General features: G+C 40.8%; 1 protein-coding gene across 4 annotated transcripts in view; it reads left to right on the top strand.

Moving 5' to 3' along the window:
* Positions 1 to 1,573: 1,573 nt before the first annotated feature.
* The window catches only part of AMPD3 (adenosine monophosphate deaminase 3), a 32,925-nt gene continuing 20,134 nt past the window's right edge, over positions 1,574 to 14,364 (top strand). The window contains exons 1-6 of one of the 4 annotated variants that reach the window (XM_041415234.1): positions 1,574 to 1,699; positions 4,753 to 4,978; positions 7,447 to 7,642; positions 8,039 to 8,204; positions 10,259 to 10,478; positions 12,944 to 13,073. In XM_041415234.1, the coding sequence (XP_041271168.1) occupies positions 4,758 to 4,978; positions 7,447 to 7,642; positions 8,039 to 8,204; positions 10,259 to 10,478; positions 12,944 to 13,073 (933 nt within the window). In that variant the 5' untranslated portion in view covers positions 1,574 to 1,699; positions 4,753 to 4,757. The other 3 variants (XM_041415233.1, XM_041415232.1, XM_041415236.1) reach the window with 3 other exon arrangements.

Here is a 14,364-nt window from a genome sequence, read left to right on the forward strand (position 1 = left end):
TACTCAGCTATTATCTCAGTTTGCTTTTGAAGTTTTCCAATTTCTTACAAAAGGAAAGCTCATTTAAATACTCATTACCTACAACAAGTGCCCTGTGTCCTATACACCTAGGGATTTGTTCTACAGCGCTCACAGAATCCTTTTCTTTGCTAATACATTTTAAGTTCTCCTTTCCGTGCAAATTCTCTGGCTTCTCTAACATGTGAGCTCACACTGCAACGTTCTCTCTCTTCACTGGGGACACGTGGAGCTGCCCGTTTGTGTGTAAGAAAGCTGAGAAACAGTTATCTGCCACACCGTTATTTTTCACTGCCGTTGGCACAAAGCACGAGAGGGAACTCTGCCAAGCTCTTGCATCCCACAGAAGAGATTAAATCAAGTGCAGAGGCAAGACTGATGTGCCAAGCTGAGGACAGAAAACTAAAAGGCTGTGGGACACCTGAATCCAGCAGGCAGGGCACAATAATGATATGATTGACACCAAGCTTAAACTTCCAGACAAACTGCCCTGATAGCAGTTTGAGCAAGTCTGAGCAAGTTCAGGCAGGTGGCTGGGAGAAAGGAAGGAAGCAGAACTAACAGGTCAGGAATCGAGGGGTGTATTAATGGCCAGCAGCAACAGGTGTGCTTTACTCACATCCCCAGTGGGCAGGGCAGCTCTGAGTCACAGGCACAGACACCTACAGTATGTGGTTTTCTGGGTGGCAGATATTTTGTCAGGGTGTTGCCAGCAGCAGCTAATGAAGACATCCAGAGTTACTGTGGGAAAAGCACATACGCGCAGCATAACTCCTTTTTCTAGGCTGAGAAACGATGCCTATTTTTGTAGTATTAATATTGTTTTTAAATATTTCTTTTATGGCTGACTCATTTTTGAATGCTTTGGATTGCTACGTGTCTCATACAACAGTTTTGGCCATAATTCTTAGCCTTTTTTATGACCACATGAGGGTGAATATGCTGCCACTTGTCTAAGAGTCAAAACATCTGCTCTTCTTTGCAACTCGGACTTGGGATGGAAAACTCATTTCTTTTCACTTCATTTCTTCACTAGCTGTGTGAAGTAAAAGAGTCTCTGAAGCCAAAATCCCCTGAGGTTTACACGTGAAGCATCTCTATGCCTACCAAGATGGGGGGACACAGAACTACCTGATCCCTCAGTTTTGGGACAGCTACCTTTAACTCTGCTCATCTTTTTACACCAACTACCTTCACTCACTGCATTCCCAGTGCTTCCCTGCATTGTAGAGATACTTTTATATCTAAATGCTTTCAAGGTTAGTCTCCAAGTACTGTAACCCAAACTGACAAAAAACATCCCTAGAACTTTCAGCTTCAGGGCCCAGAATCTCTCAAAATAATGTCAAATGATTTTACACGTCAATATCCTCATTCCTGCTGAGTCACGCTAGGTTTGAGCTTTAGTTATTAGCCTTCGTCTATCTACCCGGAAAATTTCTTGGGGTTTTGTTTGTTTATATTTCAATATAGACGAGCACCTGGACTACCTTGCTACATCGAAGGGCAGACGCTGTTGAAAACACTTCTGATTGGGACACATCGCCAGCACTTACCGGCTGTCATTCTGTACTAGCCTCACGACTTTCTGGTCTCGAACCCAAGTTTTTTACGTTAAAGCGCTTTTCGAGGAGTTTTGAAGCAGGCGCTCGGCAAGGCGGCACCGCTGAGGCGAATCCAGGTGGGGCTGGGCTCCCGCCCCTCCTTCCCTGCCTGCCGCGCCGGCCGGGGGCCATGTGACAGCGCGACTTCTGCCTTCAAGCCGCCGAAGGGGAAGGGGAAGGGGCCACACTTTGCCCGCTGCTCCGGCTGCCGCTGAGGCCGCGGCCCCGCGGAGAGGCGCCGCCCGAGCCCCGCCACAGGTGCAGCCGGCGCCCGCAGCGACAGCGCCGGCCCTCACAGAGGTACGGACAGGGCGGCCCGCCCGCCGCTCGCCCCCCGCGCCGGGGCGGGAGCGGCTCCTCCCCCCGCCGCCGCCTCCTGCGCCGGCGGCTCCGGGCAGCGTCTCTCCGGCCGGCGGCGGCCCGGCCCTGCCCCAGCATGGCTCTCCCCGGGGCGCTCGGTAAGTGCCGCGCCGGGCTGGCCCGGGGCGCTGGCGGTGACCTTGGGCCGGAGCCGTGCGGGGCTCCTGCGGCGGCAGCGCCCGCGGGCCCGGCCCCACCTGCTCGCGGCGCTGGGATGCGGCGCTGCCCGCGGGGCATCCGCGGAGCTCGGAGGCGGCTCTGGCTTTCACGGCATGTGCTGGGTATAGATTCAAGGCCCTTAAATGCCTGATCGATAATTGCTTTTTAAGTAATCATTCCATCTATTTTTATTTTTTTTTTAGTGCAGCATGTTTCAAGGGAAATAGCTTTTTTTCTTCTGCAAAGGTGCAAAACTAAAGAGCAAGCAACCTTTCTATTAGATTGAGATATTTAGGAAAAGAGCATTTACTAGGTGGCATTCATACCCTTCCCCATCCAATTAAAATGTCTAGTTGTTGCTCACCTTGTGCAAAGGACAGCAGTTCAATAGAAGGATACTGGATACAAGAGCCTCTTCCAATTCAGGATGGCACAGCTCACACGAGTATTGCGTGAGGTGCCTCATGACTATTTTGTTTGTTAGGCTCATTTTGGTACCATGAGCTAGCAGTAATGTGGGTGAATGTACATTTCAAACTCTTCTGTACCTTAGCATCTCATGCTTAAGTGGAGAACGTGAGCTTGGGTTCTGTAAGAAAGAAAAAAAACTTTAGTGTTAGTAAAGGCTTGTACTTACATCTATACTTTCTGTCTCTTCACTACCTTATTGTAAGGATTTAAAACACAGCGTGGTTTCTCATGCAGCATGTTTGTTACTGTACTTCTGTTTCTGATCACAATTCTCTAGGAAAAAGTTCATTTAAACTAGGAAAATGCTCAGCATTTTCTGCTCAGCGGAAAAAATGTTATTATTTCACATTGTACTAGTATTGTTAGCACTCTTACTGTAGTTGAGTAAGTATAAAGGGAGTTTTTCTCTGGCTGAAGCAGCTCAAAAGGCTCTTGCTGCTGGCAGCCACATGTGTGGTGGGCTCTGCTGCTGACAACTGTGTTCATTGAGGTCAGCGGGCAGACTCCCATGACTTCCTTGGGGGTTGACACTGAGAAACCAAACCGAAGTTTGGATGCTACTTAGATATGGTAGTGCATTGCCACTGAATTATTCAGCTAAACATGTATGTATTTTTACAAAGACTTAATGCTAATTGCAAAACAAATACTCTCCTGTACAGAAAACAGCACAGTCAGAACCACAGTTCTTTAAAAACAGAGATGCTTTTCTTCTGGGATGTGAATGGGTTCTTATAAAATAAGAATGCAAAGTAACGTAGGGGAACACTAAATTGCTGCGTTATGGTCCATTTTCATTCTCGCCACCTTTTCATACTCCATTTGCTTTTAAAATCAAAGCAAAAATATTCTCAAAGCAACTGTGAAAAAAGGTGGACATTAATTAGAGCCTTTTAGGCTGAAACAAACAGGATCACATATCAACATGTGAAACCTGCAGCATGCCTACAGAAAAACTGTAATGGGGGTCCTGATAAGTTGTGTCTGGAGAGATAAAAAAACTGCCACGCTCCATGCTGCCTTCCAGGGTATGTTGTTATTTAAATGAATGCTATCTCACAAAATACATTTGCTTTTTTCTAACCAAAAAATGGTAAGAAATTCTGAAATGCCAATTTTGGACCCTGACTTCACATTCTGGCAGTGCTTGGATCCATTTGCTGTGACATGTTTGCGGCTATTTTTAACTTATGTAATAAGAATTTAATCTTATTTGTTATAAACTCCATCATACTGAAGGCATTCAGAAAGCTTTATACTACACAACAAATAATGCTGGTCTGTAGTTTATTAGCATCATGTTTTTTCCTCTCTGGAATGCTTCCACTTGTGCTAAAATGCACATTCTAGATTGTATGAAAATGGAATAAAAGTAAAGCCAGGAAACAACAGAAGAAACAATAAAGATGGCATTTTAGTAGTGATGCTAGTATTAAATGGAAATATTTTGTTCTGAAAGCCTAGCTACTTAAAATTTTAAAACATAAAACATTCTTTTTGAAAAGTAATATTTAAATGCCAAGTAAAAATGCAAGTCCATGACCTATCTGCTTCCCACGTGCATTCGAAAATGTGATATGAACTATTACAAATGGAAAAAGTCAGAGTTAACTATACTACCTTTGTTCCTGTTGTGCAACTATTCCGCTTCCCAGCAGTTCCGTGACTTTCTGATTTGTGCAAGGGATGGGGTGAGGTGGAAATGTACAACCTTCTTTTCTAACTTGCCTCTTGGCTTGAAGTCACTGAGCAAGGAAGAAGGCAAGCAACTGAGTGAATGTGATTTCCAGGTTTAGTGCAAGGACACACACCTGAGTATCCATTGTATCACAAATAATTGTCTGTCTGACTTTGCAAGTAAGTGGAATCTCCTGGTAAATCTCTACACAAATTGCTCAGGAATTTTTGTGGGTACACCACAAGGTTCCTGATGCACAAATTAGCATGGCTCCAAAAGCAGAGCTGCTTTGTGGTTCTTGTGTACTGCATGCTAGTTTAAATTGTGCAGAGCTGTTCCACTTTCTTCTGATTTTGCTCCAAGCTCTGAATTTTGCTAGGCATGCCATGGAAAAACCCCCAGTTTCTCGCACATCTTCACTCATCCTGTAGCTCTAACTTTCTCACCTGTGCTCCTCATCAGGCGAGATGCCCCGGCAGTTTCCCAAGCTGAACATTTCCGAGGTGGACGAGCACGTGCGGCTCCTGGCAGAGAAGGTGTTTGCCAAAGTTCTGCGAGAAGAAGACAGCAAGGATGCGTTGTCGCTCTTCACCGTGCCTGAAGACTGCCCTATTGGGCAGAAGGAGGCCAAGGAGAGGGAGCTGCAGAAGGAGCTGGCAGAACAGCAGTCTGTGGAAACAGCTAAAAGGTTTGTTCTGTAGTTGCTTTCTTAGTGGAAAATAGTTTTTGAAATGAGTTTGAGTTAGTTAATACCTGGCAAACAGCATTCTGCCTCTTACTACTCCAGGAGAAAGGTCAGCAGCAGGCACCAGGGCCACCCCTGCGGTGTCCTTCTGTCCTGTGCAGGAGGTATCAGGATGGGCCCCAGGGAGCTTGGATTGGGCAGGTTGTCTCAGCTGTGTTCCCAGCAATAGCACAGATATTGCTCATGCAAATTTAATAAACAGCATAGCTGGGTAGAAATGAACAAAACTCTAAGAGTCTTTAATGTAAGAAGAGTCAGAAAAAGAAACACTGCTCCCTCTTTTTCTAGTTTCATTAAGAGAAACAGAAAATTTTAACACAGAGAAAATGACAGTGGCATGATACTTCCTTTAGTCTCTGCAAAAATAGATGAAAGCAAAGAATTTATATTTAAGATCAAGGGGTAAGGTGAAAAGGGGTATTGGCATAATGAGGTTATTTGTAGGTTTCCTTTACTCACAGAGATAAAATCTAACCACTGTCAACCACAAAAGTGCACATTAAACAAAACAAAACAGTTGCATTCTACCTTTGGTTTACCCATGGCTGTAATGAAGGCAGACTTGCTTTGGTTTGAGTTTGGGGTTTTTTTTTATTCTGTAAGAGAGACAGCCTTCCCCTGATGTCAGGCTGTTCCAGTGTCTTGCCTTCACAGGACTGCTGGGCTGTTTCTGGAGTCACATGAGCTCAGCAGCAGCCTGACACCAAATGGGTTGGACGTGTACAGACTCTTCAAAAAGCAGGCAGGCAAGAAAGCATTTGAAAGTGATAGCTAAACACATGTACCTGGTTAGCTGCAGAAAGGCAGTTGGGCAACACTTGGAATCATGTTTCTGGAACAGAAGGGAGAAGAGTCAATTTAGTTAAATTAAGGTATGACTCACTGATGATACAAGCTGAGACTTTGGGTTTGGAATTGTGCAAGTGGATTTCCCAGTTGGCATGTTCATAGACATAAACAGGCACAGAAGGGAAAACCAGATGTTTCCAGTCAAACAAATGTTTGGTATATATTTCCTCCTGAACTAGTGTGTTTCATTTTTAATTTGGAAAGTTTGTCTCACAGAAACAAACTCAGGTTTTGTACAGGTCTGACTGTTTAGGAAGGGGTATTATAGGTATTTTGTTTACATGTAGGAACAGAACAAGTGTTCATCCCTGTCCTGCAGGACTGAAGGGACAGTGACACAAGTACAGCTCGTGCTGTTTCCAGTTTCAGTTGATCAAACGCTGCCTTTCAGAACTGATGCTGATTTCCAAGGTGGCTACAAGTACTTCAGAGGATGAAATTTGGGTGTTAATTGTACCAGTACTGCATGTTCTTATTCTTAAGAAAACCACAGAAGTAATATGCAGCTGTCAGAGAATGTTCCAGTGTTCCTTTTTCTTTGTTAGTGATTCTTACTAACATTTTAAGGTTTTGGTATCTAACTTACAAAAGTAGAGACTATTTCCACAGTGCAAAAGAAATTGTTATCACAGGTAGTTTATAACATACTATTTATATATTATATGACTATTTAAAATACATTTAAGAACATTTAAGCTGAGTAAGGAAAATTAATTACAGCTTCAGTGATATTCCACTTGAGGTATTACAATTACTTCATTGGAAAGCACAGCATTCTTTTTTAGCTGGTTTATCTGAAGTGCACATCTATTACAGCTTTGATGAGAAAAGGCAGTATTTTTAAATTTAGGTGAGTTCCACCTGAAGGGAGGAATGGACTTGTGTATCAAAGCCATGCTGTGATATCACTCTGATGACCACATCAGCCTCAAGTCTCATCCAACACTGCCTAAGGAATAACTAGGTGCTCCTCCTTTTCCTTACAAGTCGAACTGAATGACTGTATGTGAAATTCTGTTGCTGAGTCTTGTCTGACAACTAGATGAGTTTTAGGTCTTGCAAGTTTTGGGAAGAATGGGAAGTGTGTGTAACAGCATAATTTAGAACAATTTCCATATGTAACATTGACTTGTTTCTGTCTGATCCTTCACAAATTCTGATGCTGTCAGTCTGTAAGAATTGACCCTTACTGAAGTGAGCAGAGTGATCTCCTTTTCCTTCTGACAGTGACTTGCTGCAACTGAAGTTGTGAGAAGTGAAACAAAAACCTTAGGGCATCTTAGAGTGATTGTAAATAAATTGTGGCATATTGGACTCATGTAGAGGGTAAGTGCAATTGTGTGTGATGTAGATCATGTGAAATGTCAATACAGAGAAGCTAAAAGCACAAGTACTTTCTGAGCAGCGTTTTTTTTCTGTGGTATGAGAGAAACAGCATTTTTCTGTGGTATTTTGCATTAGTAAAATTTCCTAGTGGTGATTTCTTTGCTGTAATCAGTTTTCCATTGTATTAATTCTTTTATACCATGGCTTATTTTATGTTTCATACCGTGAATTCTTAGGAAGAAAAGTTTCAAGATGATTAGATCCCAGTCTTTGTCATTACAAATTCCACCTCAGGAATGGAAAGCACCACCAGCCAATCCTGTCCTGTCTCCTGCAACACCAGTTGTTCCAAGTGCTTTTGTGCCAGTCCAAGTGCCATATGATGTACCAGAATTCCAGAGAGTTTCAATTAGTGGGGACTACTGTGCAGGGGTAAGAAACTATTGTTTTCCCACTTTCTGTATCTAGAGGGTGTAAAAAAGGTCCCATGTATGTACATGAAATGTAAAATGCCAATATAATGGCTCTCTGAAACAAAATCTAAATTGCTTTGTGAATACAGTGATTTGTTAGACAGTTAGAAGTCAAGGTCAGGTTGTTCTATACTCTTTTTAATAATAAATTGGATCAAAACATAATCAGATGTTCAATAAATAGGTAATAGATGGCAGGACAAAAACATTTGTGTGTGTTTTGTGTATTGTATTTGGATTCTGCTTCTGTCACTGGCTTACTGACTCCTTGGGCAAGATCCTTATGGTCAAGCCCCACACACTTCTATGCTATAACTGCTGTTTTTCCCAGTATTTATCCAGGTTTTCCTTCCAGGTTACAGTTGATGACTATGAACAAGCTGCCAAGAGCCTGGTGAAAGCTCTCCTCATCCGAGAGAAGTACTCACGTCTTGCCTACCACCGCTTCCCGAGGACAACATCTCAGTACCTGTGCAGCATGCGGGATCAAAAATGGAAGGTTGAAGATGAGGTGTGCCCAGGTGAATACCCTTTTTAAAATATTCAATTACATTCTAAAAAATTTAAACATTATTTTAAAATACAGAATTAAACCAACAAATACTGTAGTAAAGGAAATCTGTATTTTTGTGATGATCTCTTCTGACTGTCTTTGTAATTTATTTTGTTATTGAGTGGAGAATCACTGACAGGCCTGAGTTATAAATCCTGTATCTAATTTGGAGCTTTGAAGCTGTCAAAACCTAAAAACCAAGACTAGTCACTCATTGATTACTTTATTTCCTAAGAAAATGAGATGTTAAGTAGCATACTTATGCTCCCCCAGGAAAAAGCTGTATGGCTGTGGTTTAAAGTGAAGTCATTCCTCCTCATCTTGGCGTATGGAACTAAGAGGGGTGATGAGCTCATCTACATCGTAAAGTAAAGCATGATACTGACATGCCAGTTAGCAAGCCCTGAGTCAGGAATTTCACAGGCAGGCTACACTTGCCAGGTCAAGACTGCAAGCTGTAGAGTCATATTTATTGGGCGTTCTGCCCGGGTAAATAAACTGATCTCTCAACAAGGCTTATTAGGTTGAGCATATTCCCCCACTATGTGTGTCACAAATTATTTTTGTCTCTTAGGTGGGTTGTGTCTTGAAAGCTTTGCTTGTGCATTAAACTGTTTGCACTGCTCATTTCTGGATTAGGCTGTGAGGAGCAACCTTCAGTCTGTACAGATGGGCCACTGTAAATGTGTCCACATTGCTGACAACTTATTTTCAGCCTTGAAGTGACATTTTAAATCAATTACTGGCTTAGTGGTTGAAAGAGGATGACTAAATATGTTTTCAAGTGTTTGTTTTCCAGGAAGAGTGTAAGGAGGACAGTATACTGAATATTCAAGACAGGGAAGATATTTTGGAACAGCTGCCAGGGAGCTATTTCCAAGTTATTATTAGGTTAATAACTTTCTTACAGTTATGATTTTAAACTTACGACACAAAAAATGAAATCTTGTTACACAATGTCTTAATTAGCACAAATTTTAGCTAGATAGTTATTACTATTAGAGAAAAGGATGGTATCAGTTCATAACATACATTCAGGTGCTCTAGGTGAATAAAAGGACTGGTAATTACTTTTCTGTCATGGCTTAACTGAACAGGTAAAAGAAGAAATCTTTTAATATTGAGCCAAAGAATATAGTTAAGTTGACATAAATGCAGTCAGGACACTGTGTGCTGGTTGCATTAGTAAGATATTGTAAAAGAAGTGATGATTGTTCATAACAGGAGTGACAATATTCGAGTGTTCACATTACCCAAATCTCCTAGAAGTGTGTATGATTACTTGATTCTTAGGAAAAAGCTTTACACCTTTTTAAAGGCTTTACAAAACTGCACTGAACAAATCCCAATTGTGCTTCTGGTGCTTTGTGATTTTATTTATGATCAGAAGGCCAAGAGACAAAATGGATTTGTGTTGTACAATTTTTGGTTTCTATGCTTTATTTAAAAAAAAATTAAAAACCTCAAACAAAATGCTCACTACAGCAAACCACACATAAACAAACCAACCCCCACAAACTGAAAAACTCCCAATCAAAACACAACAAACCCAACTGATTCTATGCTTAAATATGAACTTCCAAAATTGCTACAGTGAGTCAAAAGGTGTAAAGAAAATAATGAAGGTGGATATGAAGTCAACAACTATTTTATTGTTCAAAAATCTCAACTGTACTTCAGCCATCCTAATTTAAATACTTCTGCAAACTCATTTTCAAACTCATTCCAACACACATTAATGAAGAATAGTATTAAATCTGTATGCATTGGTTCAGAGAACTCTAATAACACATAACATTTGAATTAAGCTAGGCACTTAATTTAGAGAGAGGCTGCAACTAAAGCCTGTCAGAAAAAAGCTTTGTTGTAACAGCAGATTTTTTTATAGTAACTCAATGTGATTTTAATGAAAATACTGAGATCTGTTAGAAATTAAGCTTTACAGAAGCAGGAAGTTCTTTTTGTAATTATTTTGCCTTTTGTGTAAGTTATTTCTTCTGACTAATGTAAATTTGTTTTCAGATTTCCATTCACCCCCAGAAGAAAATGAAGATCCTTATAATCTGGATGATGCTCCAGACAATTTGGATTATGTTATCAAGCTGAAAGGTGGCATTCCCTTTGTTTATGACAGCAAAGAGATGATGGAGCTCAATGAGCCTCGGAGTTTGCCCTATCCTGACCTGCAGACCTACACCCTTGACCTGAGCCACGTTCTTGCTCTCATTGCAGATGGCCCAACGTATGTTCCTCTTTTGTTACTCTGCCCCTTCAGGCTGCTGCTTTCCTGTGGCTTAGTACTTCTCGCTTCTGTGATGTTTAATTCCTCAGCATACCCATTCTATAGTAGTGTTTTGTTTTGCCTTTCTCAGGCATTAATGCACAATGAAAAATCTTAAAGAGGAAGAAATACAATGCCACCTATGACTACCTCTCATTTCTTTGCTTTCTTAGCATCAACCATGGCAAAAAAAAAAAAAAAAAAAGGGGGTTAACAGAAAAATATTAAGGAATTGGCCAAATGTTTCCATTTAAGTCAAATCTGACCCAAACTCCTTGAAGCATGGGAACTGAAACTTAAATTTTTTTTTTTTTTTTTGCCTATGCTGATCCTGAGGTTTTTGAACAGTTGTCCTAAATTCCTTCATGTCTGTTCTGCTCTGGCTGCTTGAAGAAAAACCCTGCATGTGCAGAGCATACAGATCAGCTCAGCAACATAAATATTCAGTCTGATTTGTTCCAGATGTTAATTAACTGCTCATATGCTGCAAAACTGACCCATGTATGCACAATCAAAATAAGTCCAAAATTTCCCAGAACCACCAAATTCCTGTGAAGTCTCTAAAAACTGCAAATGTAACAACTGTAGTATAGTCAGTGATACTCATGACAAAGCAATGTCCTTGCCTGGTGCATGATGAAAGCATGTGCATCCAGTTTTAAGTTTACTCTCTAGCTGAGGATTGGAAACAGCACCATCTCTCATGGCCTCAACACCAGGAAAGGAAAAGAATCCACTCTAGGATGGAACTAGGCAGGAACCTGAACTGTTCCTCTGAGCTATTTCCCCTGTGTGCCAGCACTGCATTGCTGGTCCTCCTGCCTGGGAGAGATCATCACTGACACTGTGCCCAGTTAGCCCCACCTGGTGCATTCTTTCCCCTGTCTGTCTCTCACAGCTGTGTCAGTCTGTCTGCCTCGTGCAGTGACAGTGGCAGAACAAGCCTGGCCTGTTCCCTAAGTCCTTTCTCAGGAGCCACCTCCTGTGCCTGTGCCAGCCTTATCAGCTCCAAATCAGTGCCAGCTTGAGCAGGCTTTGGTTACAGTCAGCAGTGGGCAAATGCATTCCAGTTACAGTGTGTTATATTCCCAGACAGACAGTGAGAAGATAAAATGATGAGGAAAACCAGCAACAAGAGTCATGCTGAAGGGCTCTTTTGCAGTTTGCACTTAAACCTTAGACCTTGGAGTTGTAACAGCAAGCCCTCAGTAAGAGGGGCTGTGGTAGGATAAGTCAGAACACTCAACACCATGCTGAATGTAGGTCAGTCACCTGCTCCTTTCACTAATTCAGAGTAAGCTTTTGCAGGCTCATCCACACTCTCTAATAAATGTGCACAGCTCAAAAGAAAAAGGTCTTTCCCATAATCCTGTTGCATAAGCTCTTCTTTTGGTATTGTTTCCCTGTTTGCAACAAGTGCTTTCCTGTCATTTATGCCCATCACATGTGGGGCTGCTCAGAGGTCAAGAGCCACTGTTCTTTAATCTTTGCTGCTGTAAACTGATGAAATCTCATCCCTCAGGCTTGTTGTCTTTTGGATAACAGTATGACCCAACAGATTTCCTGCAATGGGCAAACAGGTCTTGGTTAGTATTTGGTTCTGTGAGACTGGGTTTGAAACAGGCTTCCAAAACCATAACGGGAGTTGTGTTCTATTGAGGAGAGATTGGCAACAATAAAGCAGGAAAAAGAAGGCTATTACATTAACAGTGCTACCAAAATATTGTGGAGTCAATAAGAATTGACAGATGGTGAAGAGAGAAACCATGTCATTGGTTAAAAATAGAAGGAGAAACATGACAGAAGATGAAAGTGAAGATGGAGCTCTGAGTAGGCAAGCAGGAACAAAAAAGCATATTTTCTATAAAGGGCACAAGAAATTATTTTGGAAAAAAAATTCCACACAACATATATGTTCTCAAGGCATGAAAGATGAAAGAATATTGGATCTTATCTTGACTTCTCACATTAAATTGAAAAATCAAATAAATTTGGAGGATTTAAAAAAAATTCATAATAAGTAAGGCTGGATGACAAGTTGTTTCTGTTATATATGAGAAGATTGTTCTATTGGAGGTACCATTTTAGAGAAGTTGCAACTTACATGCATTTCATTATTGGTTTCATGCTTTGATTGTTATTACTAAAAGGACTGCAGTTTATGCACAGATATAGTGATGAATACTTGGACAAGTTGAAGGACATAACATGGTTATGTGGAGTTCTGTTGAAGATTTCACTAATAACTTTGGTCTGAAATTTGCTTACATATTGGTTAACCAGCAGGATAAAAAGAATGGATTTGTCTTAGACCTCGTAAAATGCCCCAACTTTGTTTTTACTGTGAAAACTTTGATGTTCTTTTTGAATTTGAAATACAACTAGTTTTAAGTTACAGTTAATTTTTTTTTGTTTTCTTTTTACAGAAAAACATATTGTCATCGGAGGCTTAACTTTTTAGAATCTAAATTTAGCCTACACGAGATGTTAAACGAGATGTCAGAATTTAAAGAACTGAAGAGTAATCCCCATCGAGACTTTTATAATGTGAGAAAGGTAAGTGTGAGAAGGATGAAAGGCATGACACTGTTTTTAGTAGGAGTTCCAGAAGTTTTGCTTTTCTTATGGGAGGTGTAGAATGATATGCATACCACTCAACTGAATTAAGTTATTTTAAGAATGTTAATGTTTTTCTACATGGGAGCTCTCTAGGAAAATTAACTTGAATGTGCGTGGGTTAATTGGATTATGCTAAACTAATTTGTTTACTTATTCAGAATGAAAGAGGCTTAATTGTATGTAGATTGCTTTAAAAGAGTGAAACAGAGTTAATCAAATGAAGCTCACTTGGATTATGAATAAAAATATCCTTATGAAGGTTTAATTAATTTTAATGAACTCAAAGACATTCAAGTGCATTTTTGTGCTTTCATGTAGGTACATCCTACTAGACTGTAGTAGGAACAGCTGCATAGATTTCAGATGATAATTTAATTTCATATTGAAAATAGATGTTTAAATACATGTCAAAAGACCTCCCACAGAAACTAAACTGAGGGTTCGTGCTGCCATCAGTATCTGGTAAAAAAAGTCTGTAATATATTAAGTAAAAAGATTATCTGAGTTGTAGTCGTGGCTCCCTGTGAGACACACTGGGCTATAATTAGGAGACAGGTAGGGGAATCAAGGAGCTGATTTAATTTCCTGATATATTCACACCCAAGGGAGCTGCGTTCTCTTCAAAGCATGGAAGCAACAGTGTTAGGCTGCTTCGTTTGCTTCCCTTTCCTGAAGTGGAGAGGAAGTTACTGGAGTTACTGCTTCATTTTGATAGGTGAGATTTCTTCACAATTGTTGCTGGTGGTTTTAACCACTTTGGGTCCATTTTGCATTGTTTCTCTACACAACTGGAAGAGGTAATCCTTATTTTGTAATTTCAGGGTTTACTTATCCTTCTTTTTACATTTTGGTTAGCACTAGTTCATCAAAAAGTCCTCTTGGCTTTTCCCTATAATGCCCAGTGTGTTTGCTGGCTACTGTTGTGGTAATAAACTGTCCCAGAGTCCATCACAAGGGTGGAAGCAGACGAGTTGTCATGTAAGTTCTAATGGATTTCACCCTTCTGACTGTTAAATATATAGATGGGAGATGTCAGCTAATTCACTCAGCAGAGACTCAGCTCCCAGCCTGAGAGTTTTCCTGCATAACCCTAGAAAGACATTTGCTACGTGCCACGTTCAGAGAAAACGCTTCAGTAGCTGACAGAGACTTTAATAATAGAACACATGCTGACTGAGACATGCAGAGGTGTGGATCAGGTAACTACCACAATCAGCTTGATTAGTGA

This window comes from Onychostruthus taczanowskii, unplaced genomic scaffold (assembly GCF_017590055.1).
Source record: "Onychostruthus taczanowskii isolate IOZ18803 unplaced genomic scaffold, ASM1759005v1 scaffold49, whole genome shotgun sequence".
In the NCBI taxonomy this organism is placed as follows: domain Eukaryota; kingdom Metazoa; phylum Chordata; class Aves; order Passeriformes; family Passeridae; genus Onychostruthus; species Onychostruthus taczanowskii.